Source organism: Xiphophorus hellerii, chromosome 21 (genome assembly GCF_003331165.1).
Source record: "Xiphophorus hellerii strain 12219 chromosome 21, Xiphophorus_hellerii-4.1, whole genome shotgun sequence".
Lineage (NCBI taxonomy): Eukaryota > Metazoa > Chordata > Actinopteri > Cyprinodontiformes > Poeciliidae > Xiphophorus > Xiphophorus hellerii.
The window spans coordinates 12,634,529-12,657,837 of record NC_045692.1 but is presented as its reverse complement, the minus strand read 5'-3'; the positions used below and the strand labels follow the sequence as shown (position 1 = coordinate 12,657,837).

At 37.7% G+C, this 23,309-nt stretch overlaps 3 protein-coding genes across 3 annotated transcripts; 1 reads left to right on the top strand and 2 right to left on the bottom strand.

Moving 5' to 3' along the window:
• The first annotated feature begins 60 nt into the window (after positions 1-60).
• On the top strand, positions 61-6,465 carry terf1 (telomeric repeat binding factor (NIMA-interacting) 1). The gene is made up of 9 exons (XM_032551655.1): positions 61-590; positions 1,013-1,108; positions 2,872-2,999; positions 3,115-3,201; positions 3,296-3,445; positions 4,857-4,969; positions 5,544-5,641; positions 5,761-5,846; positions 5,967-6,465. Exons 1-9 carry the CDS (start codon positions 407-409, stop codon positions 6,126-6,128), a joined length of 1,104 nt encoding a protein of 367 aa, XP_032407546.1. The 5' UTR covers positions 61-406; the 3' UTR covers positions 6,129-6,465.
• Positions 6,466-6,504: 39 nt separating this feature from the next.
• On the bottom strand, positions 6,505-11,260 carry sbspon (somatomedin B and thrombospondin type 1 domain containing). The gene is made up of 5 exons (XM_032551656.1): positions 10,560-11,260; positions 9,689-9,883; positions 7,989-8,067; positions 7,381-7,548; positions 6,505-6,765 (listed from the first exon to the last, which is right to left on the bottom strand). The coding sequence occupies exons 1-5, from the start codon at positions 10,780-10,782 to the stop codon at positions 6,648-6,650; spliced, it is 783 nt and encodes a 260-aa protein (XP_032407547.1). The 5' UTR covers positions 10,783-11,260; the 3' UTR covers positions 6,505-6,647.
• A 6,556-nt stretch (positions 11,261-17,816) lies between these two features.
• c21h8orf89 (chromosome 21 C8orf89 homolog) lies at positions 17,817-23,154 on the bottom strand. Its single transcript, XM_032551260.1, has 7 exons — positions 22,256-23,154; positions 22,134-22,179; positions 21,226-21,320; positions 20,825-20,963; positions 19,806-19,967; positions 19,651-19,706; positions 17,817-18,535 (listed from the first exon to the last, which is right to left on the bottom strand). The coding sequence occupies exons 1-7, from the start codon at positions 22,443-22,445 to the stop codon at positions 18,381-18,383; spliced, it is 843 nt and encodes a 280-aa protein (XP_032407151.1). The 5' UTR covers positions 22,446-23,154; the 3' UTR covers positions 17,817-18,380.
• Between the last annotated feature and the right edge of the window lie 155 nt (positions 23,155-23,309).

Sequence of the window (23,309 nt, the reverse complement as noted above, 5' to 3'; positions counted from 1 at the left end):
CATCTGCATATTAGGGATTGTTGCATCATTTTACTAATACCAGATATTTACATACACTGCATAAAAATATGCATGCCCTTTTCCCCTTACTATCTTTAATTAAATGAAGCTAAATGTTCTTGTCTTAGATCAGCTGGATTGCCACGGTTGTTTTTGCACAGCATTTTTTTTTGTTGCTTCCTTCAAGTTTACATACACTACAATTAGTGTATTTAGGCTAAAATAATTTGAGAAAGCTGAGACATGTCATGACTTTAGAAGAAATGAAGAATATGTTGCTTGGTGCTGTTCATCCCAGACGCCAGAGGTCGCTGTAATCCTTTATGTTCAGTTGTTTTGGCTCATAAATAAGCGCGCGCGGAAACTCTTCTACAAACGTGAAGAAATAAATAAACAACAAACAACAATGGAGTGTGAAATTAAAGAGGAACTCGCCTCAAAGTCATCGAGTACAGATGATAGTGTGAGCTTTCCTCATGTCACCGCCGTCGCCTCAGGATGGATGCTGGACTTCATGTTTGTGAGTTTATGTCGAAGCTTCAAAGAAGGAAACTTTGATGAATTTAACGAAACTCTGTCCGTTTTTGAAGGTGAGTAATCCAACAAAGTGACCGATAATCCAGTGGAAATTAGCTACCTACGTCAAAGCGCTCTGCTTGCACCAAGTTGGAAGATTTTAGGACAGCTTCCTAGATTTCTTCGTTACTTTTGAAGCGATTTCTGACTTTTTGAGACGACTAACTTCACTGGGGAATACTGTTGTTCCGCTGCGTGAAGTGACCGAAATAAGATTTACTATTATTGGTATATTTAAAAAAGAAAACATATTTATCTTGGGGTTTATTTGAGGGAAACGTTATGCATGAAACTGATTTATTGTTGAAAATGTTTGTTTGCTTTATTGTGTATACCCATGTAAAAGGTGTTTTTTGTGTTATAATATTGGAAGATCTTAAAAAGTAGGTTCTATGAGTCAGTGAACTGTAGTGTGAATTTATATGTTTATTCCCAGCTCTTTTTCAGAGTAAATCTCTTAAAGCAGATGCCCATAATGAAAAATCCTTGATATGTGCCTTCCTAGCAAGAGTAATGCACGGAAAGCACCTGGGTGAGTTGCTCCAAACTTATGTTTAACTATTGCATTCAGTGTTGTATAAAGTACTGAAATCTCAGAGTCAAGTAAAAGTATAAGTACCTCTCCAAAATATGACTTTGGTAAAAGTCCAAGTCACTGACTGAAATGTTACTTGAGTTAAAGTCTTAAAGTATCTGAAACTTCTTGTACTTAAGTATGGAAATTACTGTAAAAATGGATGTACTCAAGTAATGTAATGAAAAGTACAAGTAAAAAGTAAAACAAAGCAAATGCAGTTTGAATGACATTTTTTATATTTTGGTAAACTTGTCAAATACACTTAAAATAATGTACCCAACCAAGTGCAGGCAAAATTAAACCTGCTAATAGATATACCTGCAGGCATCATTTAGTTAAGAAAATTAGGTGCTTTACCTATAGCACAAGGTTAACTTAACCTGCTTTACAACTGAACCAGCTTCTTAGTATACCCTCCAGGACAGAAAATACAAAGTTTTTGTAAGCCTTAAGTTTTCCCTTCAAGTAAGGTCAGTGCTGAAAATGAGAAAAATAAATAGTACAGAAAATGCGGCCAACATGAAGAAAAAGAGCTGTTACGATTACTCTACTTCACAAATCAGTGAATCAGTCAGTCCTACAATCAGTAGGTGGTGCACACAACTGGTCATTATGCAAAAGAAAAAAAGAATTGGGAGGGAAATGCAGCTTATTGGCATCTGTAAACCTGGTTTTGAACTTGCATGCCTTTCCTATATTCGTTAAATTTAGTCTAAATTGCTATCGCTATGGCTTCTGTCCCCCCTTGAACAGAGGAGTCTAGGTAGCCTGCTACAGTCAACATTAGGCCTAAGCTAAATACACCACGTGTGGAACTGAAACAATGCCAAACAAAGTTCATTTATGGTCAACGTTTCACAATACAGTAGTGTCTAGTGACCAAGCTATAGTTACTGAAACAGGAGGATTATAACCATTTCATAAGAAGTTACCTCGATGTGTTTCTTCAAGTTGGACGGGGAGTTTTTGTAAGATAGAATTTCCACATCTTCGGGCAGGAATAACATACACTGCATGCGGTACGACAAATCTTTAACACCCACGAAAGAGTATATTGTGTTTAAATAAGGCCATGGGCTCTCATCACCAGCTGGTGGTCCCCCTGGAGCCACCAGCAGTCGTTGTGGTCTCCGTCTCCTCCTCCATGTGGCTGCTGCTGATTGCGAGACTTGCTTTGTGTTTAATGGGAGAAGCGAAACAGGTGTATCCTATTGGTGGTGATGAACAAGCCCAGGCAAGTAGGCTACCGACTTTGTTCGGTAGCCTACTTGCTACTTGCTAATCAGTAGGTGGGATCAAAACACTTGCGTTTCTCTCTCTCGCTTTTTTGTAACGAGTAACTAAACCACACATTGAAAATGTATTGGAGTAAAAGTACCCAATTAAGTTCGGAAATATAGTGAAGTAAAAGTGAAAGTCATCAAAAATTTTCATACTCCAGGAAAGTATGAAGTACTCCAAAATATACTTAAGTAAAGTAGTGAAGTATTTTTACTTCGTTACTATACAACACTGATTGCATTGCTGTTGTAAAGCAGAACCACTCTGCCAATATTAGGATTGTCACTTACTCATGAGAAATATCTTGTAGATGAAGACACAATTTCATTATGCAAATGTTCGTCAGACAAAAAAAATGTAAATGAGAAAGCAAAAGACTACAGGTTCAATATTAAGCTTCTTTTTCTGCTCTTATGAATGTTCCCCACTTTCCCCAGATGTCCTGTTTGAAAAAGACGAACATGTAATGCCTCTGATGTCTGCTGCCACTGTTTGGTCGAGCCTGGAAAACGTAGTGGAAGATGAAGGCTTATTCAAAGAGATCACCATTCTCCTGTTTGTCCAGGTACTGTCTCTGTCTTTTCAAGGACTGCTTCCCGTTAAACTTATAATATTTGAGGACAACAATTGATTTTCTGGGTGGGTTTGGGCATAAACGACACCCTTTGCCTTGTTTCTAGGCTGTGGCCATCTGCCTGGAGAAAGGCCAGAGGTCTTCTGCCTCCTCGGTCCTCAAGTGGTTTGAAAAAAGACACACATACCCTCGGGTCAGTATGTCCAGTTGCTTTTCTTTGTCCCTTTTTATCCTAAGATAACTGTTGTTTTTTTTATTATTATTCTTAACAACTTTTTCTGAACCAGAACTTGGGAATTAAGCTCTCGACTATCGTCACAAAAGCTGATACGTACCACCCAGTAATCATGAGCTTCAGCTTCAACCGCCTCCTGGAGACCATACACTCCTTCTTGGATAACTACTTGAAAAAGAATCCATGTGATTTCCTCCTCAAGGTGAGATCTCATTAAGCTTAGGTGCCTTATATGTCTTATTTGCTGCCAATTTCCCTTCTACGTCCCTCCAGCATGTAGAGCTTCTAGTGTGAAGTACATGTGTGCATGGTAACGCTAAATGTTCAATAATTCTGATGTTTACGTTGGAAATTGGCCTGAAAAAGAAACGTGTAAATAATAAACTTGTTCAAAAGGATGAAAATGACCTGAGTTAGGATATTAGGGTGTTGCAACTCTGGAGAAAACAAGCAGCTTTATCAAGATTTAGATTTTATTTTAATCAGTTCTAGTTCACTGGAGTGAAGGAAGCAATATTTCAGAAAAGCGGAGCACGTCCTGTATTCTACTGTAGCAGGGAAGTATTTTTTTTTCCCAGCAGTGCATGTGTAAAATTAATTTGAACAGACACGGATGTGTTGATGAACCCGAAAAGCATGTAATTTTTTTCATGGGATGTTTTGATTTCAAAATGTAATTGGTAAACAGATCCTATACAAGAAAGCCATTCCAGCTGTCAGGTTTTGTTTTGTCATTATTTTTCTTATTTCTTCTTATTATTATTAGGTTTTCTCACTATATATTAACAGTAATATTAATGGGCCTTTTTTTTCTAATGTTTGTGGTTCTCATAAAAAAAACTTTTATTTAGTGCAGAATCATTAAAAAAAAGCACAATTTAACTGTGATAATAGGGCCTAACCTCTGAATGCAGCAGCATTTTTTTTTGTTTCCTGTATAAAAAAAATTAGTCAGCTACAAAGTGTGTAAGGAATTAACATCAAGAATGGACTTAGTAGTTCTAGCTGCTTGACTTAAATTTCCAGTATTCTGGTTGAAGAAATCACACAAAACTTGTGGAATAGTTCTTCACACTTATTAGATAAAAGCTGCAATTGTTGATCGTAACGCACACTTGCAGCAAAACGCTCCTTATCAGCACAAATACTGTACCTGCTAACAACTCCTAAGCACAGTGGAGGTAGGTGATGATTTGGGCTTGATTTTTGGTCACAGGATCTGAGCAGAGTAAGATAATGATGATAGTAGCAACAGTGTTAACATAAAAAAGCGTTTAAAAACCCATTGTTATTGTATTTTCATGTTTTTAATTTTTTTTTTTCAATTAAAAAATGTTTTCCTTTTTATTTATTTAAAGTTATTTCTATATTTCAAAGATTTGACATTTTTCATATTTTCTTTTTCATAAATGCATTACAGATTTAAGAATTTAAGTGAATAATCTTTTTGTGCATTAGTGACTGTTACTTAGAATGTTTTTTTCGATAATATTGGAGCAGGTGGGAAGATTTCTAGAAAGTCACTAATGAAATACATTTAGGTACAGAATGATTTTGTCCATCAATATCAATGAATGCATGCATTTTAAAGAATGTTTATGTTTCTCATTCAGACAGCTACAGGTTTTGTCCAATCTTCCCGAAACATGCTGGATTCGGAGCCCGTGGAGTTACAAGACAGCACTGTCTCAGAAAAGCAAAGTGAAACAACACAGAAGAATAAAAAGTATGAAAAATGATTTCTCACATACACTTGAGCTCCAAATTATTCCGAATTAAAACATTAGAGGGAGCTAAAGTTTGGGGTAATGGCACGGAGACCTTTCAGGCTCAAACGCATGGATGGACTTCATTGAATAAAGGGGGTTAAATAAATACAATCGAAAAGCACATAAAACACTTTTTAGCAACAACACAAAACTTTTGATTGCTGTAATGGCAAAAGCTTCTCATCTTACAGCAAAAGGTATGAATCATTACTTAAGTGCCACTTTTTGCTAAAATTTTCCCCTCTGGACTTGTCATATTATCTTTTGAGAGATGTCAGACTTCTGATTTCCCATCAGAAACAAACTTGTACAGTAATTTTAAATGTGCCAGGGACATGAATCATTTTAAACTGTAATTGTTTTGATTACAATTTTCAAAGAAATTTTCCTCTTAGTACATTATGCTGTTTTCGTCTTCATTTTTTCCACGACGAAAAGGGGGCATTTTAGTCCTTCCGAGTTGCATCGGCTACTGCAATGTATTTTACATGTCAGTGAAAATAATCTGTAAAATCTGTGACACTTCAACAGAACAAAACGCAAACTGCTCTCTACTAAACTTACCGAGGCATGGTCACTTGATACAACGAAAAAGCCGTTTGTTTCTCTGACGCGACTCTCTGGCAGTGGTAAGACACATCCTACTTCTGTTTTTGTCTGACTAACAATAATGATAATTGTGTAAAATGTTTCCAGTACTGTTATGAGCTTGACCAAAGCTAAAGACTTTTTAACCTCCCACCATCAGAGGTGGGTCACCTGACGGCGAGGAAGAACTTAGAAACCTCCACACTGCAAAATAGTGAAAAGTGCATGGAAAAGAAAACACGAAAGGCAAGTTGAATCGCAAAACAAATTGTATGTTTTAGATTAATTTAATTAAAATTGTTTGCTTGTTTAAGTTAAATTCATTTCTAGGAAGAAAAGGTGCTGAGTATGGGTTGTGTTGTTTAGAAATGGACTGCCCAGCTGGACAAATACCTTCAAGACGGGGTCAAACGTCACGGACAGGGGAACTGGTCTCGAATCTTACTGGATTTTGACTTTGAGGGACGCACTGGCACCATGCTGAAAGACCGCTGGAGAGTTCTGCTAAGGAATCACAAAGTCAGCTGAAAAGGCAGCTTCCAACCTCTTGTTTTATCTGGGATAATGAAGCAGTTTGTACATAAAACTACCCACAGATGAGAAATTTATTTTTCTTTATTTATGTAAGAAAATGCTATTTTGTTTGCTTACTTTTGTTCCACATTAGTGTTGTAAATTTGTAAAATTGTAAAGCTATTGGGTTTTACCGCTTCCCCAATTTCAATTTAGATCACAAGAGGGCGCCAAAGACAAAAATAGTACCTACAGACTGTTATAAACTAAAATAATTTTATTATTTAAATTAGTTTTACAATAAAATTGAAAGTATATAGTTGCTTTTTTAAAAAATCATTTATGTTGTTTTTTTGCAGACATGTTTTGAAATAATAAATACACTTAAAAAAACTGTACTGATGTTTAATTTCTAACATAAGCGCATTTTGAGTTTGCAGTGATCCTTGTAAGCTTTTAAGTTATTATGCGGCTCTTAGTCTCTCAGAGAACGTCCTGTGGTGTTCTGCACGCTTTATTTCAGCAAACTGGAGGTCAGGTGAAGATGAAGATATGTTGTGTTGGACAGGTGCACTGTGGAGTTTTCTGGACCTTCTTCCATGTCCCTCTGCAGAGTGGGTTCCCCACTGCCTGCCATTGAAGCACAGCTTCTCTGAAACACAGTAACATTGCATTGGCAGATTTCAGTCATGTTTCTTTCCATCTACTATTTCAGTCAAAAATTGATGTAAATTTATCGGCATAAGTCTAAAACGGGTGTCGGCTTTTATGGCATCTTCTAAGCCTGCTGCAAGTTGGCTTTACATCAACATGAACTGAGACTCCCAAATTGATGTCTTTGGGCGTGACTGAAATTTGTCCACCTGGATGAGCTAAAAGCCTTCTAGGGAGGGGAATGGAAAATATTGAGCTAGTTGGCAACAATGACAAAAATAAAGATTGGAAGAGTTGGTGTGATACATGGTGGTGGGAGCATCATGCTTTGGTGCAATTTCACAGCCAATTGTGAAATTGGGGGGAGGGCGTTGTGTTTTTTGCCAGATTCATTCAAGAAGCTTGTTTATGGTTGCAAAGTAAAAAGATGTGACTGAGGGGCAACATGCTCAAGGATTTTGAAACAAGAATGTGCAGGTATATGTATTTAAATTTGTATTTTACTTGACCTTTTGTGGATTAGAAAACTGCAATAAAGTCAAATCACAGTTTTTGAGTATACTCTTGAATAGTTAAATGCATTATTTAAGCACCACAACTAATAACTTCCTACTTCGATTCTTGGCCGTCACCCTGACAGCTCCTGTTCTGCAGGGCAGGAGGTTCACACGCTACACACACTTTGAATCCTTCGGTTATGTAGCGCATCCAGAGGGTGTGAGGCCGGTTCTCCACCGTACAGTGTGCTGTCCGGGACTCCATTTTAAATTCCATACAGAACCTGATGTGGGTAACAGAAAAGTCATGAAAGTCATATGAAAAATAATCTCAATATGTTGACAGAACAAAAACGAAAGCTGCAGGTTTCATTCTTGGAACGTGTATGTCACCTTGCCGAGGTGCAGTTGTGATTTCCGCACTCACCTTTTCACTTAGAAAGCCCTTTTGGTGTGTGTGGACCTTTCTGTGACATTTGTGAGGATTTAATTTCAAAGGATTGTGGGCTGTCTCTGAGCACTGCTGTGTAATCATGTTTACAGACAGCCAGGTGGGCAAACAAAGGTAACTCACTTAGATGCAACAAAGCAGGTAGAGACTTCTATATTGTAGGGTAAAATTTTACCTCCATGAAAGCATTTCTTTTGTCGGTTTTTTTTACATCATGTGTCTTGCTTTCAGTCACCCGCAGTCATGAGCAGTTTGAGATAATGTGAAACCTACCCTGGGTCCAGGGGGTTTCCATAGCTGTCATGCTTGGGTCTTCCTTTACCAAATTCCAAGCTGGTGATGAATGCTGGGCCTTATAAGAGAAAACGGTTCAAGTTTTTTAATATTTTACCCATTGATGAAAAACTATGGAGATCCTGTCAGAAGTTCAAGATTATTTGTATAGCACATTTCAGCAGCTAGGTACTGTAGTTCAAGGTGCTTTACATCATAAAAATACAAAGTCATAGAACACACAGTCAACTGAAGCGTTTGAAGCAACTTACAAATACATCAATCTTTAAAGTTGTAACAATGGTAGGATTTTACTGATTTAATCAAATACTAATTTTGACTGGGTAAATCAACTGTACAACATACAGTTGCAATGATTCTTGGGAGTATGAGTTTTAATATATTCTATATTTTCTTCTGCAAGGTCAGAATCACAAATGCTCAAACAAACAATATACAGTACACACACCTCCTCAAACGTTTGGTTAAATGTTCCTTGGAGAATTCCTGGGGTTATTGTCCTGTCAGAATAGCCAATTGTGTCCACGTTAGCTACCAGGATGTTGATTTAAGGTGATGTTGAAAAATGAAGAAGTTCACTATCTCTCAGTATTATTCTGACTATTTATTTGTGCCATTTTATTTAGTAAAACACACCCTTACTATGATGCTAACGCTACTATGCCTTAGATGAAAGCCTCACATTAACTCCTCCAAACATACTTCTTGTCGTTATGGCTTAACAGCTCAATCTTTGTCTAGTCTGAGCACAGCAAATTTCTATGGAAGATGCTCTTTTATATATAGGTGAGCATTATCTCAGTTTGCTAAGGACAGTGACACTATGACAAAAATCTGCAGTTTGTGCCAAGTTCAAGTCTTTGTGGTTCCAGGGTTGCTCTTGATTTTCCTAACCAATCTTCTTTCATTGCAAGGTTTAGAAGTTTGATACTTCAGGGTATCATTGGAGACTCCAACATGAAAATGATCCGAAACAAATATCCAGTGTGGTTTTGGGATCCATGCAATTTTGAATCTATGTTTTGGACCATTTTCTTGTTCTAGACGTAGTCTTTTGATCACCCTGTGCAGGGTGCTTCCTGCCTCTCTCCCAATAACTGTAGAAGGTAGGCACCAACCTTATTGAAAATTTGTGGACTTTGCTTAGAAGTTGTGTCCATGCCAGGAAGTCAACCAATTTAAATTAATTGGCAGTTTTTTTCTATAATTGCTTCCTTTCAATTTGCTAAGGGACATTACATTAAAAAAAATTGTGAGGGGCGTGCCGTGGTGGCGTAGTGGTTAGCGCGACCCATATTTGGAGGCCTTGAGTCCTCGACGCGGCCGTCGCGGGTTCGACTCCCGGACCTGACGATATTTGCCGCATGTCTTCCCCCCTCTCCTTCCCAGTTTCCTGTCAGCCTACTGTCGTATAAGGGACACTAGAGTCCACAAAAAAGATCCCCTGGAGGGGTATAAAAAAATTGTGAGGAAGATCTAGAATAAATTCAAATGTAATTATTGTTTTTCAAATAATTTAAGACTGTATTGTCAGTCATTCTGAAAAAGGATGGTTCAAAGACAAAGGAATATAAATTTCCTATCTTTCAGTGAGACGTTGATGTGAACCTCTAGGAGGCATTCAAACACAATAAATAGCTGCAGACATGAAAGCAAATAATATATTATGTTTCTTATACCTGAACTGAGTCCACATTGGCTGCCTCGGTGGTCTCTATACTCCCTGCAACCAGCTCTCTCCTCCAGACTGGGACAGGGATCACCACCGTTACCAGGCTGCTGCTCTACCTGACGGACACGGACTCTGACTGAAGGCTGGCATGGCTTGGCACAGCCACTCCAAACGCTCCAAGCACTCGCAGCACAGTCTTGAGCTACAAAAACAGAGGCCCCCACAGGGCAGAATAAAGATCTGTTTACAACTTTCACACAGGCTCCAATTATCGTCTCGATTCAAAAGAAATATAATTATTGGGCTGTGTTGCAATGTATGGAGTCTTGATTGCAATTTGTAGAACTAGTGTTTTTTTGTCTCTGCTACAAACAGGTTTAGTCTGCCAAGTGAACACAAGTTCACTTCTTTGTTCTTAATAATCAGGCTTTGATGTTGTAAGTGTGCCGATTTTGTGGCTACTGGGCTGTAACACATATTAAGTACGCTCGGCTTGTTTGCCTGGAACTGTAATTGCTGCAACTGATTGACAAGAATCTCATTCTTCAAATATTTGTCCTAATGCCATTGTGTTGGGCAGTCCACTGAAATGAGGCTTGGCACAAAGCTGGCTGAGGTATTTGGTAGACACACAAGATAAATGAGGAAAAATTACAGATAGTATTCAGAATGAATAAGCTCTGCCATAAGAGCTGCATCACTAACGATTAGATAAGGCTAACAATTCCTTTCCGAATTTTGCCCCTTGTCTGAAAGCTTCTGAAGATAATTTATCTTCTGATTATCTCATAGGGGTGCTATAAAGTTCAGTTGTGAATGAATCAGACTCCTCTGTGATTCATTTACCCTAAGACTCGTCCCCTCCCTTCATCACTCACCTGGACACTCTGTGAAATAGTCAAAGCAGCAGTCCTTGGTTTTGATGCAGTCCTCGTCGCAGTAGCATTTTGCAAATGCCCGGTCCATCCTCCAGTCTGTAGTAGAACAGCCCATGTTTCTGCCCCGGCAACATTTCCCTGAACAACCACCGGTCACCAGATGCTTCTGTCCAAGACAACACAACACCGTCACCCAGTAAACGACCTCCAGAAAGGAAACCATCACGAATCGAGTGAGAGCCGCAAGTCCAGTTTTGAAGTAATACTCCAACCTCTTGGTTGGCTCCTGGTATAGAAGGGTGTTCTCCTTAAAACATGTCTAATCCAGCTTGTCTTCTTGTATGCAACTGACAAGACTGAGCTCCACCACAGGATCCCTTGTAATCTGGAGTTCCTGCTTCTCTCTGCTGTGTCCAGGCTTTGGGCTCTGCAAAAGCAGCCTACAGTTCAAAGCATCCCAAAGCTCCCACCACAGCCACACTTTCATTCCTCATGCTGTATTTGCTTTAGCTTCTTCTCAGAGCTGGTGTTTCCCTCCAGGTTCGCCAGCTGAGTACCTCCCTCAACAATAAGGGGAGGGGTGACCTGCTGGGTTTGGGTTTGTGTGCTTTCCCTCCTGCCTCTGTTCTTTCTGTTACCTCCTTTTTTGTACCTGCCATAATTTTTTATCAATACGTCTGTCTCATCCCTTCCTTTCAGAAAAGCTGTAATCCAGATACCATTCTGCCAGCGGTGCCACTCCTGATCTCTGAGTCCCACAAGAAAGGCAGGAATGTGAGCATTTGGCAAGTTTCCAAATAATTGTGCTACAGGGTCCTCAGGGGACACTAAAGTCACTCTTTAGTTCTTACCTTTCTGCCTTTTTGCCTCACTCTGTTTCGGGGTTGTGTAGCAAAAGCAGATGAAGCAAAATTTAATTTGTTTCTGTCTGATTTATTGTTTGTTGCAGGGTTTAGTAAAGCTGCACGTTTTAATAAAAGGGTTATTAAACCCTAGAGGTGTCTAGAGGTAGCAATGTACCTTCATCTTAAGCCCAGTGATTTTGCATAGCTTCTTTGTATTTCTAGCAAAGCATCAATATAAACTTGTTCCAAGAATTCTAAAACATTTTATCAAACAATGTTGTCAAATATCTTTATCTTTTATCATGTGTCCATATTTTTTGCATGTATTCTGATAGATAGTTAAACTGAAACAGACTACAGGTCACCTTTGTCCTGAAGTTACCATCTTATGTTTTATCTTTGCAAACTTCATGATTATCTGACCATTTTGGGCTAACAGTCCAATGCTCCACTCAGAGTGTAAGTTTAAGGTGGCAATCTGCCTACCGGACATTCTTGAGAGTTATTTTACTAGGCATCAGTATTCATGGGTATTCTGGGTACAAAAACAGAAATGTAGCGCCATATGACCACTTCCATATTTGATTGTCAGTATGATGTCTTTTCTTGAGAAGCTAAGTTAGTTTTACATAAGCTTCACTTGTACTTCAGTTTGCAGAACTGGGTTTGGGTCTGTCATTATATTTTTAAAGAAATTTGGGCCTTTGATTTCTTTTTGGTCAGCCATGTTTTTTTGTTTTCTAGTCTCTTATTTTTGGACGATGAGCTGAGGAAAAGGAGGCCCAGATTGTTTAGGATGTTCTCTAGAGTTACAAACATTAGAATACCTTTGTAGCCTTTCCGTCTGATGGATGAGATCTTCGAGCCAGTGTCATGTTATCAGACAAGTTATTTTCAAGCAATTTATTTATTCGCTGGGGCTGGAAATAGTCAGTCCTTAGATGGCAGCTCTTAAAAAAGTGTTTGCTCATAGTCAATCACTTTGCAAAGGGTTGATAAATAGGTTTATTTTGCTTTCATAAATAAAATCATTTGTAAACTACTAATTTCTCTTAGTAGGGTTATCTTTTTCAGACAGTAAAACATAATGTTTAATTAACTTTGCAAAGAACTAATATTAACTATAATTCAGATACTTATTAAATTTACAAACAAAGACCCTCTGTGGGTCCTATAATCTGGATCCTTGAATAACAATGAAAGGTTTTATCTTCATTATAATCATCGTAGGCAACATACAGCATCTGAACTAGTGAACTTAAAACATTGAGTGAAGTCAACCTGAAATGATCAATGTAAGAATCCCGTGCATCTTATTTGGACACTGTGAAACACAGGTACTTGGCTTTAATGTAAAATCCTTTTACACACACTTACATGCATACAGCTTTGTTCAGTCATAGTGCTGTTGCTTATTTGATCTCTCCATTGATCTGAGAGAGAAAGCTGCAGAAGTTTATTGTGCCTTGAGCACGATGGAAGTGCAACATCAAAGCGTGTGTGTTTTACATCTGACAGACTCCCAAGTCTGGACCTTCTGCCCCTGGAGTGCATTTGTCAGAGATGATCAGCCTAACCCTTATAACACACCCCTGTTTGACAGCTTCTTTGTGCGTCTCAGTGGGGAGGACCGTATTAATGAGTCTCAAAATGTTAAACTGTAATGTAAAAGGAAGCACACATCTGAGTCAAAAAAGACAAGACAAAGGAAGAGATGTATTGGGTTTAGTCAGGAATGGATTTGCTTTCACTTATTGGGCAGCATATCCCAGAAAAGACAGGGGTGAACCTTTGCTTCATCACACCTACAGTACGTGGGGAATGCAAACTGGAACTCTTAGGTTGCTATGGTTTCAAAACACTTGTTGAGAAACTACAGAGGTCATCTCTTCTTCTTGACCTGTGTTGTAAAGCTATATTGATGAACTTCAACTTCACAATGGCATTCCTCAGTTCTTAACCCAACAACATATCAGTCTAACAGGTCAAAAGACTTCCTGTTGCTTTCTGAATTGTGCAACCAGAAAGCTATTGCTTATTAAATATGGACAAGTGTACATACCCTTGTAAAATGTAACATAATTAAAGCACAATAAGTCAATATAGGACCTGTTCCACCTTTATAGGTACATATCTTGTTTAAAAAGAAATTAGGGGGTTTGTTGTGGCAAATAGAAATATGAACAGTTCACTTTTGACCTAAAACCTTCAAACGTCTGCTAGAAAGCTGGAGATGAAGAAAGATTTTATTTTTCAGTAAATCCAAATTAATAGTAACGATAATGATAATACTAATGACTTCATGAGAGAAAAAGTGCCATTTTTACAATGGCTTAACTAAAGAACTACATTTCACATAAAATATGTGTGGATACCTGGAGAAGTTTGTGGAGAAGAAATATTCTTACCATTTGGCAGATTCTGAGACCACTTGTTAGGCAGTGTGGGCACATATTACCAAATCAAGATACGGAGTAACATTTGATAGCCATAGACATGATGATAATAATACAGGATAATTGTTCACCATATGTGGACATATTTTTTTTATTCTTTTCTTCATTAAACCCTGGCTTTTTAACAGTGCTGTTTGTTTTCGAGAACTATACTTCAGCATCTTCTTTACTTGTGTATCTGGCCGATTTTATGTGCACTTCAGTGATTTGCAAAGCTTGTTATTGTAAGTGGGTTTGTCTTTCTGACATGCTTTTGTTTGAGAATGATGGGACCAGACGTGTCACAGGTGCATGAGTCACTCTTCATGGAGTTGTAAAGTTGGTTGTTTGACTTGGCTTGAAACATCAAAGACTTAGTGATGCAGAGAGAACACTGTTTAAAATGCATTACACTGAACAAACAAACTCACGACGTGACTTTCAGGGAGTCTTGGCCGTTGCGCTTAACTTACAGCTGTGTCTATTATGTTTTATAGCCACATAATGAACTTCCATTTCTTACAGGACATTATCAGTTATGGATGATAACATGCTTCTCCAGCTTCCAATCAGCAGAGGGGACTGAATACCCTCCAGTTGCTTCTCTCCTGACCTTCGATCAGTGCCACCATGGCGACAACCAAGACAGAGATTTTGATTAAAGGTTTCCCCTCGCCCGAACCTGACATCGTCACTGATAATCATCCAATCATCAGTCACCTCCCTTGGCATACAATTCCATATGTATGTAAATCAATACGGGCAGGTAGATGAGGCGCAGTGTGTGGGCGTGGAGCCCAACTGACCCCCTCCTCTCCGAGAGATAAAAATGCAGGTAATGGTGATGACTGCAGGAAATGGGGTGCATCTATCACAGCTGGTTTCATAAATCTCCTCATGACATGACAAAGAGCAGTCACAAAGGTTAGATCCCTAAAAAGTTGTGTGAACACTTGCCTATTGCTGTGCCAAGAGTGGGGTGAATAAATATCACAAATTGCCAAAGCCGAAACCTGCTCTGAAGGGACACATTTCATGCATATAGTCGCCAAACTACAAAACATACTTCCAAACTTTTATGGAAAATGGAGAGGGAGAATTGCGAATATCTCTTCCTAGGAGGGTAAAACAATTTGTGCTTTTCTTTTTGATGAAGAAAGCACACAGTCTTCCACCTTGTTCAGTCATGTTTGTCCTCCTAGTAATTCAAGCACTTCTCTGATCATTTTTTCTGGTCCCCAAACTTACAGTTTCCAACTGAGATCCATTATTTTCTTCTGCAGCAATTCCTTCATCACACTGCAAAATGTGGGTATGGGATCCTTAAAAGCCCTGCTATTTTATTAATAGCAGAGCTATTAATAGCTGTTTGGTAACCAGTTTTTTTTTAATTCTATTTACTTATTTGTTAATTTAAATTATTTTAAGACTGCAAAGAAGCTCAATGGGGCCCATGGCAGTAGCTTGTTGCAACAAGAGATGACTAGTTTGCAGTTTCAGTGGCCTTGAAAACTAAAAAGGTCCCTTTCCTGACTGGCGAATGAGTCTGAGATCTGAATTAATCTCTTGTGTTTGACAAAAATTTACCCTGAAAAGATGCAAAACACTTTCATAAATAAATTCACCTTCATAATACTCATGGGGCTGAATGCAAATGCATTTCTATCATCATATTTATAAATTCAAAACTTTTAATTATATTTATGCTACCTGAAATTATGGTGTTGATATCTTGAGTTTCTTCTTGTTTCCTGGCAACTTCTCAGAGACTTTACTAGCTGTACCTACCAGGGTTTGTTAGGCTTAGCAACAACAAAAGAAATCCATCAAGATAATTAGGTGGCACCTACTAAGGTTCTAGGAGGGGGATTTGGCAGATTCACATCACTTTAGGAGTCTGGGGGCCTCACAGATCTATAACAACAATCCATTCATCCATCCATTTTCTGTACACCTTGTCCCTTAGAGGGGTCAGGAGGGGTGCTGGTGCCTATCTCCTGCTAACGTTCCGGGCGAGAGGCGGGGTACACCCTGGACAGGTTGCCCATAACAACAATCCATCCCAAGTTATTCAATCAACACATCTTTCATGTCATTTTTTAAAAATAGCAGATTCACTGATCTCTGTCTCAAGACCCATACTGGCACTTTTCCTCTCTTACTGAGCCAAGCATATGACCCATAAAGGATGGCTTAATATTACAGTAATTTCTGAATATTGATTGGCTTTTCTTGTATTACTGCCTTAAAGATGATTTATATGAAAAGGTTGCTTTGGGTTAGGACAGTCAAAGACTTCTATGGAACTACAGTGAAACGATAAACCACTTGTGGGCTTATCCCAGAACAGTTCTTCTTAAAGCCCTCATTGTCGGCTGTTTGTTCCAGGTCATTTTGTTTCACTACCCTTAAAAGGGACGGTAAAAATCCCTGCGAGAGCAGGGAAGCCCGGCCTCTGTTTGAGTCTGAATGCAACCCGTTCACTTAGCATGAATCAGGGGGGGGGGCTCTGTGTTTCTAGGTCACTATGTGTCCCTGAAATGCACACCTCACTACCCAGAGGGAGGGAAGGAGGAAGGGATGCAAGCAGAGCCTGACATCTGACAACGTCGCATTTGTAGTTGAGGAGCTTCGGGACACACTCCCTGAAATTAAGCTCAGCTGATGGTTAAATTTCTGAAAGGCACAATGATCAGAGAGACATACATGTAAGTGTCTTCTCTTTGGGAACAGTCCTCTTTTCTGGTTTCCTAAGTAGACACCCATGTCGTTTTTTTTACATAAAGAGAGAGAGGGACCATTTTTAGCTCTCTTTTTTTCTGACTACTGAGAATTAAAAAAAAAAATCTATATTATCTTTGAATCCTGACAACACTAAATAATCTCTGTAACAGGCAGAAACCTTTGCCTTTCAAATTACAACAACGTGGCCTTTCTAGCTGTGTTTCGGCTTTTCAGAGCTGTACCAGTAAGACAGCACTAAAGTGAGCTCTAAAAACAACAGCACATTAACAATATCTTCTCAGATGTTCATTTATTTACATTATTATCCAAAAGTTAAGTTATGAATATTGCACCACTTAAATAAAAGTACATAAAAATCATTTGAAGGCAGCTTTAAATTAGATGCTTGTGGCATGGTAGGCATTAATATGGAATTAGAATTTGGTCATAATTAAATGTGAGATATTATTGTACTTTACATGCAATACTCCAATCCTCGCGTGTAAATTCAAAAATCCGTGCAAGCACAAGCTCATGCAGTGAAGTCAGTTTCTCTGCGTGTGTTTTAATTTTAAGCATTATTTGTATTACGCTTGTAAAGTTGTTTTTTGTTTGATTTTTGTAGATCACTTTAAAAAATACATTTAAAACATCGTCATGAGCTTTAAAAACATATTACCAAAAATGTTTCTGTAATCTTTTTTTTAAAACAATCACTTCTCTAATTCCATCTGGCATGTTTCTGAATGAGAGGAAGATTAGTTTCCTTTAAACAGTGTTAGAAACATTATCACTTTTACCTTTTGACATGGCTCTTCATCATGTTAGAAAATATACAGCAGAAACTTTCACCCAGGTGTATTAATATCACTAGACCCTGAAATTAGCTCCATCGTCACCACTAAACAGTCATCTTCATATCAAAATTATGACCTGAGCAAACATTTCTTTAAATAAAAGGAAAGTTTTTATTTTCCTCCAAACAAAAGGACGGCTGCTGTTGGCTTCCATTTTTGACAAATACAATGAACAACATTATTCAGAGACACAAGCTGCAGTTCATGCAGCAGTAAAACAATGCATTATGTGGGAAAACACCACATTCTGGTATCTGTGGGTATGTCATTTCTGCGGTTGTGAAGTTATGGACCACAGATTATGCTTTAGTGCAGAATTTAGCACGCTCTGACTATTGTAATGGCCAGCCTTTCCTTTTGCTAGCCTATAATAGAGATTAGAAAGACAAATATAACCTCTTTGGAATAACAAAAATAAATTTATTTCATTTCAGGAAGACATTTAACAAGGCACAAGAGTTCAGCTAAACTATGCCATTTATCCACATAAATTTGACTTAGTAAACAAAGCAGAAATGTGTTTGAAACTTTCTGTAACACTGGTGCATTTTTAGACTCAAGCTAAAACAACATCCACAGCACACACAGAGAAACATGGTATCACTGCTTCATGGCCACTAAAGCCATTACAGAAATAAATATAACATGTTTCCATGCAGGTGTGGAAGGAAAAACTACTGACAAATGAGAATCTACACATTTTTTGGTGTGAAACACGTCATCATTGCCGTTGGGAATACTGAGTTGAAACTACATTTTATCCCTTAAGGAGAGTCAGGAATCCCAAAAAGTAAGAAGCAGCCACGTTAAGCAGCCAAACAGTATCACTGAGGACAAACACGCCGTCAGAACAAGCCAGTGAAATGAATATGGCGCACTAAGTGTTTTATTTTGTTCAGTTATTGGCACAGACTCAAACGTCTTAATCCTGGGCCGTCGCGACTCAGAAGGGGGTGATTGTCAGGACAGAGAGTTTTTAGACTTCCTGATTTTCTTAATCTTCTCATATCTCACCGTCTCACCCTCCAAAGACGAGAGCTCAGAAATCCGGTGGATAAAAGAGCGAGGGGCTCCGATGATTGGGTCTGAATAACTCTGGCCTGCATGAAGACAACCTAGAGAAGGTTTTAGGTTGGAGAGAAACACAAATGAAAAGAATAAAGAGATAAAATTACAAGCAATTTATGCTACAGTGGTTAGCATGCTAACATAAAAAGCAAACATCACATTTCAGAGACAGAAAACCTTGTTTAGGTAAAATAAATACAAATTTCAAAATGTTCCACCTTTATATTACCCATGAACAAGAGCAGTGATAAATTATTTAGCGTCTGAGCCAAATAAAAGGTAAATAGTTTATCCTTCCTTCTAACTACATATAATTTGCTTGAAGTAACTTGTTATTGTCAAACGTTTTTAGAAACCTCACAGTGGATGGATTTACAGAGTTTGAATGCCATGACAACCAGCATCCACAAAATGTAATTTCAATTGGCTGATTTCGACATACTTAAAATATTAAAGAGTGAAACATGGAATGATTACATGAACAGAAATTGGAATTTCAACTGCTTCCATCCACAGCTCACTGAAGTAAAATGTTCTCCTTGTTGGAAGAAACAGGACTGCTGGCACACGCTTATGCCCATCAGTGTAGCAATAAAGGTCAGAAACGGAGTGGGCATCCTTCACTATTCTTAGTTCTTTTTTCATTCTACTTTTTGTCTCAAGTGGATATTTCCACAGACAGATGGGGTTCTCCACAGGACTTTTAAATCCCGGAGTGGGGTGCCGATAAGTAAGGTCTCAGACTTCCTGTTGCTTTTCCTGTTGCCTAGATGTTTATAGTTTTGTATGTATGTAAAGTGCTATACGAATAAAACCGAAATTGACTTTTAGCTGCTTTCTCACCTTATGTTTGTTTTCTTTCTGTTACTGTTTTTACAGATATACACAAAGAGATATTTCTCAACCTTGGACATGAAAATGAAGACAACTTATGATCTTAAACTGCCATCTCATACAGCTCTAAAGAAAAGGTTGTAAATGTGATAAGTGCCCTTTAAATCAGACAAGCCATGTGCTGGATTTATTCGAGCAGTGACGGTTTCTGATACGGGCGGCATCCTGTGAGGGGCGGCATGAGCCACCCCAAACAACTTTGTGGGGGTTCGCTGGAAGTGTGGCTCGCGTAGGACCATCTCTGTATTGGTGTCTCATCCAAACTTACTTTTCTGATTGTCTTTAACAGTCACCGGGGTGTGGATTGGATAATGTACCTTGGGCCTGCAGAACAGAAGGACAGTGGAGGTGACTGGGCTGGGAAATAGCTAACACAAATTTAGATCGCTGCGATCAGACTTAGTTTAGAAAGCAGAACAATACCTGCTAAACTTGCAGCTTTCCACTGAAAAATTGTTCTTGCCATTTAAGATTAAAGTGGGGGGTGAACTGATGTTCACCCCAGAGTTTCTAGGGTCTGCAACCTGTGTCTCCGGAGCCGCAAGTGGCTCATTGGACCTTCCATAATGGCTCTTAATATTTTGGCTAAAACAGTGAAGAACAAACACATTTTTTTTTTAAAAACAAAAAAAAACATACATATAATGAATGCAGATTTTAGAATTTATTTCGTTTTTTGTTTTTTATGTTATGTTATTTTTTTTTGCATGGTATAAATACTGCATTAAATTTCTACAACAGAATGACACAAATAGTAACATTTACTATCTCATCACTACATTAGAAACTAAGATTTTCTTCTTCTTTTGTTGCTTAAATAATTTTCCACAAACATCAACATTCTACTGAAGAAACTGTTTACTGTTTGTATATGTTTGATATTTTTCTTTATTTTAAAATTTAAAAAACAGAAACAAAATGTTTTTCTTTAATGTCCACAAATTTCCTATTGTAGATATTTATTTAAAAAAATTAAGTTGTCTTTTCACAAAGTCTGAAAATGTTCAGCTCTAAGCAAGTTTTATTTGATTTAACAAGATAAATGCAAACATGTATTCAATTGTAATGGCAATTCATTATTAATACATATAAACTAATTAAAAGGATATATAAGTATGAGTTAAAGCAGACTTTTATTTATTCTTCAAATACTGCCTTCTGTAGCAATATTTATCTTCTATAAATGAGTGTTGGATGTTGTGCAAAATACTAAACAAGAAGACCAACTGTATAATAAAACCTAAAAAACTAACTTCAATAAATTCTACAGATATGTTACAAGTTTTTAAATAATAAAAATGAACTAGGTAGGCTTTTACAGTTGTCTTATCACGTGTTGCATCCCATAAGAGACAAGAACTACAATTATTGCAATCTGTGCTGCTAAGATTTTAAATATTTTTGGTGAAGTCAGTAGGCAACAAGCCTCCTGGACTGGTTACCCCAGGGTGAAAAGTCTCCCTGAAGGGATGCTGGGAAGCTCAGCGGAGAGGCTCAAAGGGTGAAGTTTAACATGTCGATGCTCATTGTTGTCTTTTCGCAGTGGAGGAACCATAGATCTGGTCCTTTCCAACTCTGTACCTAATCGGGGTATTAAAAGACGACAGTTCAGTTTATTATAGTTGAAAAAATACAACAAACAAAGAAACAATCAATGATCAATGATCTAAACCATACATCAAAAGTGTACAGAATATTATAAGTGTGATAATAGCTCCACCTATTGGCAATGAGTTTATATTGCAGCTACAAGCTTCAATTTTTACAATAGCAATGTACAGTATCTGCTCATCCCCTACAAAGCAGAATAGTGGAAAAATGATTCCTTTCATTCAGTACTTACATGTTTTCTGAGACAGGAAGTGTCTCCCAAAGATATCATGCTCTTGGTCAACATCCTCTGAAATCACTTTGTCCTCTTTATTTAAGTTTGATTTCCTATATAGATGGAAGACATGCAAATATCCGTTTACAAAAGCATTGACATTATTAAGAATTATGACATACAAATGTATGTCAAATGTACAAATGTGTCAGGAGGTCTTAACCTCTTGACACCCAAGCTTTTGTTTAGTGTGCTCTTTTTATTCTCCAAGTAACATGGGATTAGTGGGACCTAAGACCAATAACAAAATCCTGTTTTTAAACAGCAAGTAGTTTTTCTAATGGAGCAATTTAATGTTTCATTAAAAGTAAAGAAATAAAAGTTCTTGTCCCTAAATGCATCCGCAAATTGTAGTTTGGCTTTATATGTTCTTTCTATTTATGACTTCTCCATTTCTGAGTGGCCTTTCAGATCATGTCGTCATAGATCTTTCAGATTATTTCAAATATCACATTTATACACCATCTCAAGAGACGTTTTACAAGTCTAATGGGTTTCCACCTCACTTTAGGGAGTAAATGTGTCCAAATAGATTTTACTTTTATGAAATGTGTTTTCTGCTCATTCTTAGGAGCCTCAATAAAATTAAGCTACCATGAATATGTGGGATTTTTCAGTCCTTTGTCATAAGACAAAATCAGTCGATACCTCCTTCTCCCACTGGTATGCAGAAGCAGCTAGCAATACGTAATGCTGTACAGGCGGACCAGCCGTGACATCACGGTGTAAACAAACATGCTAGTCAATTTTTTTTTTTTTTTTGACAAATCATACGCCGTAAGGATTTATCTAATCAGTTTCCGAGACACACAATTGCTGATTATGCTTGTATTTAATTGCACTTTGACGTAAATATGACATCTTACCCTTTAATTATGAAGCTGCTCACTAACGTGTTCTCGTTCTGGTTGCCTAAAAAAAAGACAAGATGCTCAGGAAAGCTCATTTAGCCTATATTTGGTGCATTTTGTTGAACACGATGACTCACTGTTAAGAGGCAGCATTAAAGGGAACTTCCTTATCTGACTTGGCCTTAACGCGATACGTCCTCCAATCCCGAAGGTACTGTGCGTTGGGTGTCCAGGAGCAAGGCGGCCATAGCTCAAACCTCCTTCTGATATGAATACTTTGGCGGTAGGCATTTGGTAGGTCATTATGTTGGACCCTACCGCGGACATTACCCTACCTACTCCAGCTATCCCTGAGCAGATGCTAAGCTGTAGCCCGCTATAGTAAAAGCTCGCTGCGTCACTATAGAAACACACATCAATCGCTCCGCGGCGGCTTTATTTCACACACACGAGGTGGATGGGATATTTATAGCATGGACTTAATTTGACAAAAAATGATTAAATCTGGGCTTTTAAAAAAAAAATAATAATAATAATAATAAAGTCATTAATGCCTGTATTCCTAAGTGAGCTTGGACAAAAAGCTGGGATGTTTTGGATTACATAATTTAAAAACGTAACAGTTTATTTACAAGCAGAATTAGTTCAATTCAAGGTCAATTTATTAAATTTGGGACGTTTGACTTTTCGTGACATTTATTTCCAATAGTTTAATTAAAAGATACATAAAACTGTATTTGAAGTCACCTATATTTTTAATATTAAAGTATCAATTCTAAAACAGACTTGTTAAATTCTGCATTTTTTTAACCACTCAATACTGGACATTATTTTTTTTAAAGAATAGCAGTACATACATCTTCCTGCAATTTTTAGTCAGTTTATTGAAATTTCCAAAATGCATCTCAGACCCTTTTTATAGGTTGCTATGACCAACTGCAAATTTGAGTTAAAAACTACAATTGTTGTGGACCAATCAATTTTATTTTTGAAGAAATTGCATTCACTACTCTGCAATCCTGTGAAATAGATGTTTCAACTGTTGTTTATTTAAATTAGATTAAATCCATCAGCAGTTATAAATCAAATTTGTTCAAATTTTGATTTTTGGGAACTGAAATATGAAACCTCAAAGGATATTTGGTTAATGGAAAACAACATTCCTTAAAAACTAAAACCCATGACAAGCTT

Coding starts and splice junctions, on each gene's coding strand:
- terf1 (XM_032551655.1), top strand. CDS start 407: ATGGAGTGTGAAATTAAAGAGGAACTCGCCTCAAAGTCATCGAGTACA. Junction 591..1,012: donor AACTCTGTCCGTTTTTGAAG/GTGAGTAATCCA, acceptor GTTTATTCCCAG/CTCTTTTTCAGAGTAAATCT. Junction 3,446..4,856: donor CATGTGATTTCCTCCTCAAG/GTGAGATCTCAT, acceptor TTTCTCATTCAG/ACAGCTACAGGTTTTGTCCA.
- sbspon (XM_032551656.1), bottom strand. CDS start 10,782: ATGGTTTCCTTTCTGGAGGTCGTTTACTGGGTGACGGTGTTGTGTTGT. Junction 9,884..10,559: donor CTATTTCACAGAGTGTCCAG/GTGAGTGATGAA, acceptor CTGTTTTTGTAG/CTCAAGACTGTGCTGCGAGT. Junction 7,549..7,988: donor GGAAACCCCCTGGACCCAGG/GTAGGTTTCACA, acceptor TACCCACATCAG/GTTCTGTATGGAATTTAAAA.
- c21h8orf89 (XM_032551260.1), bottom strand. CDS start 22,445: ATGTCCGCGGTAGGGTCCAACATAATGACCTACCAAATGCCTACCGCC. Junction 22,180..22,255: donor TTTAATGCTGCCTCTTAACA/GTGAGTCATCGT, acceptor TCTTTTTTTTAG/GCAACCAGAACGAGAACACG. Junction 18,536..19,650: donor TGTTAAAGACAATCAGAAAA/GTAAGTTTGGAT, acceptor AACCTTCTCTAG/GTTGTCTTCATGCAGGCCAG.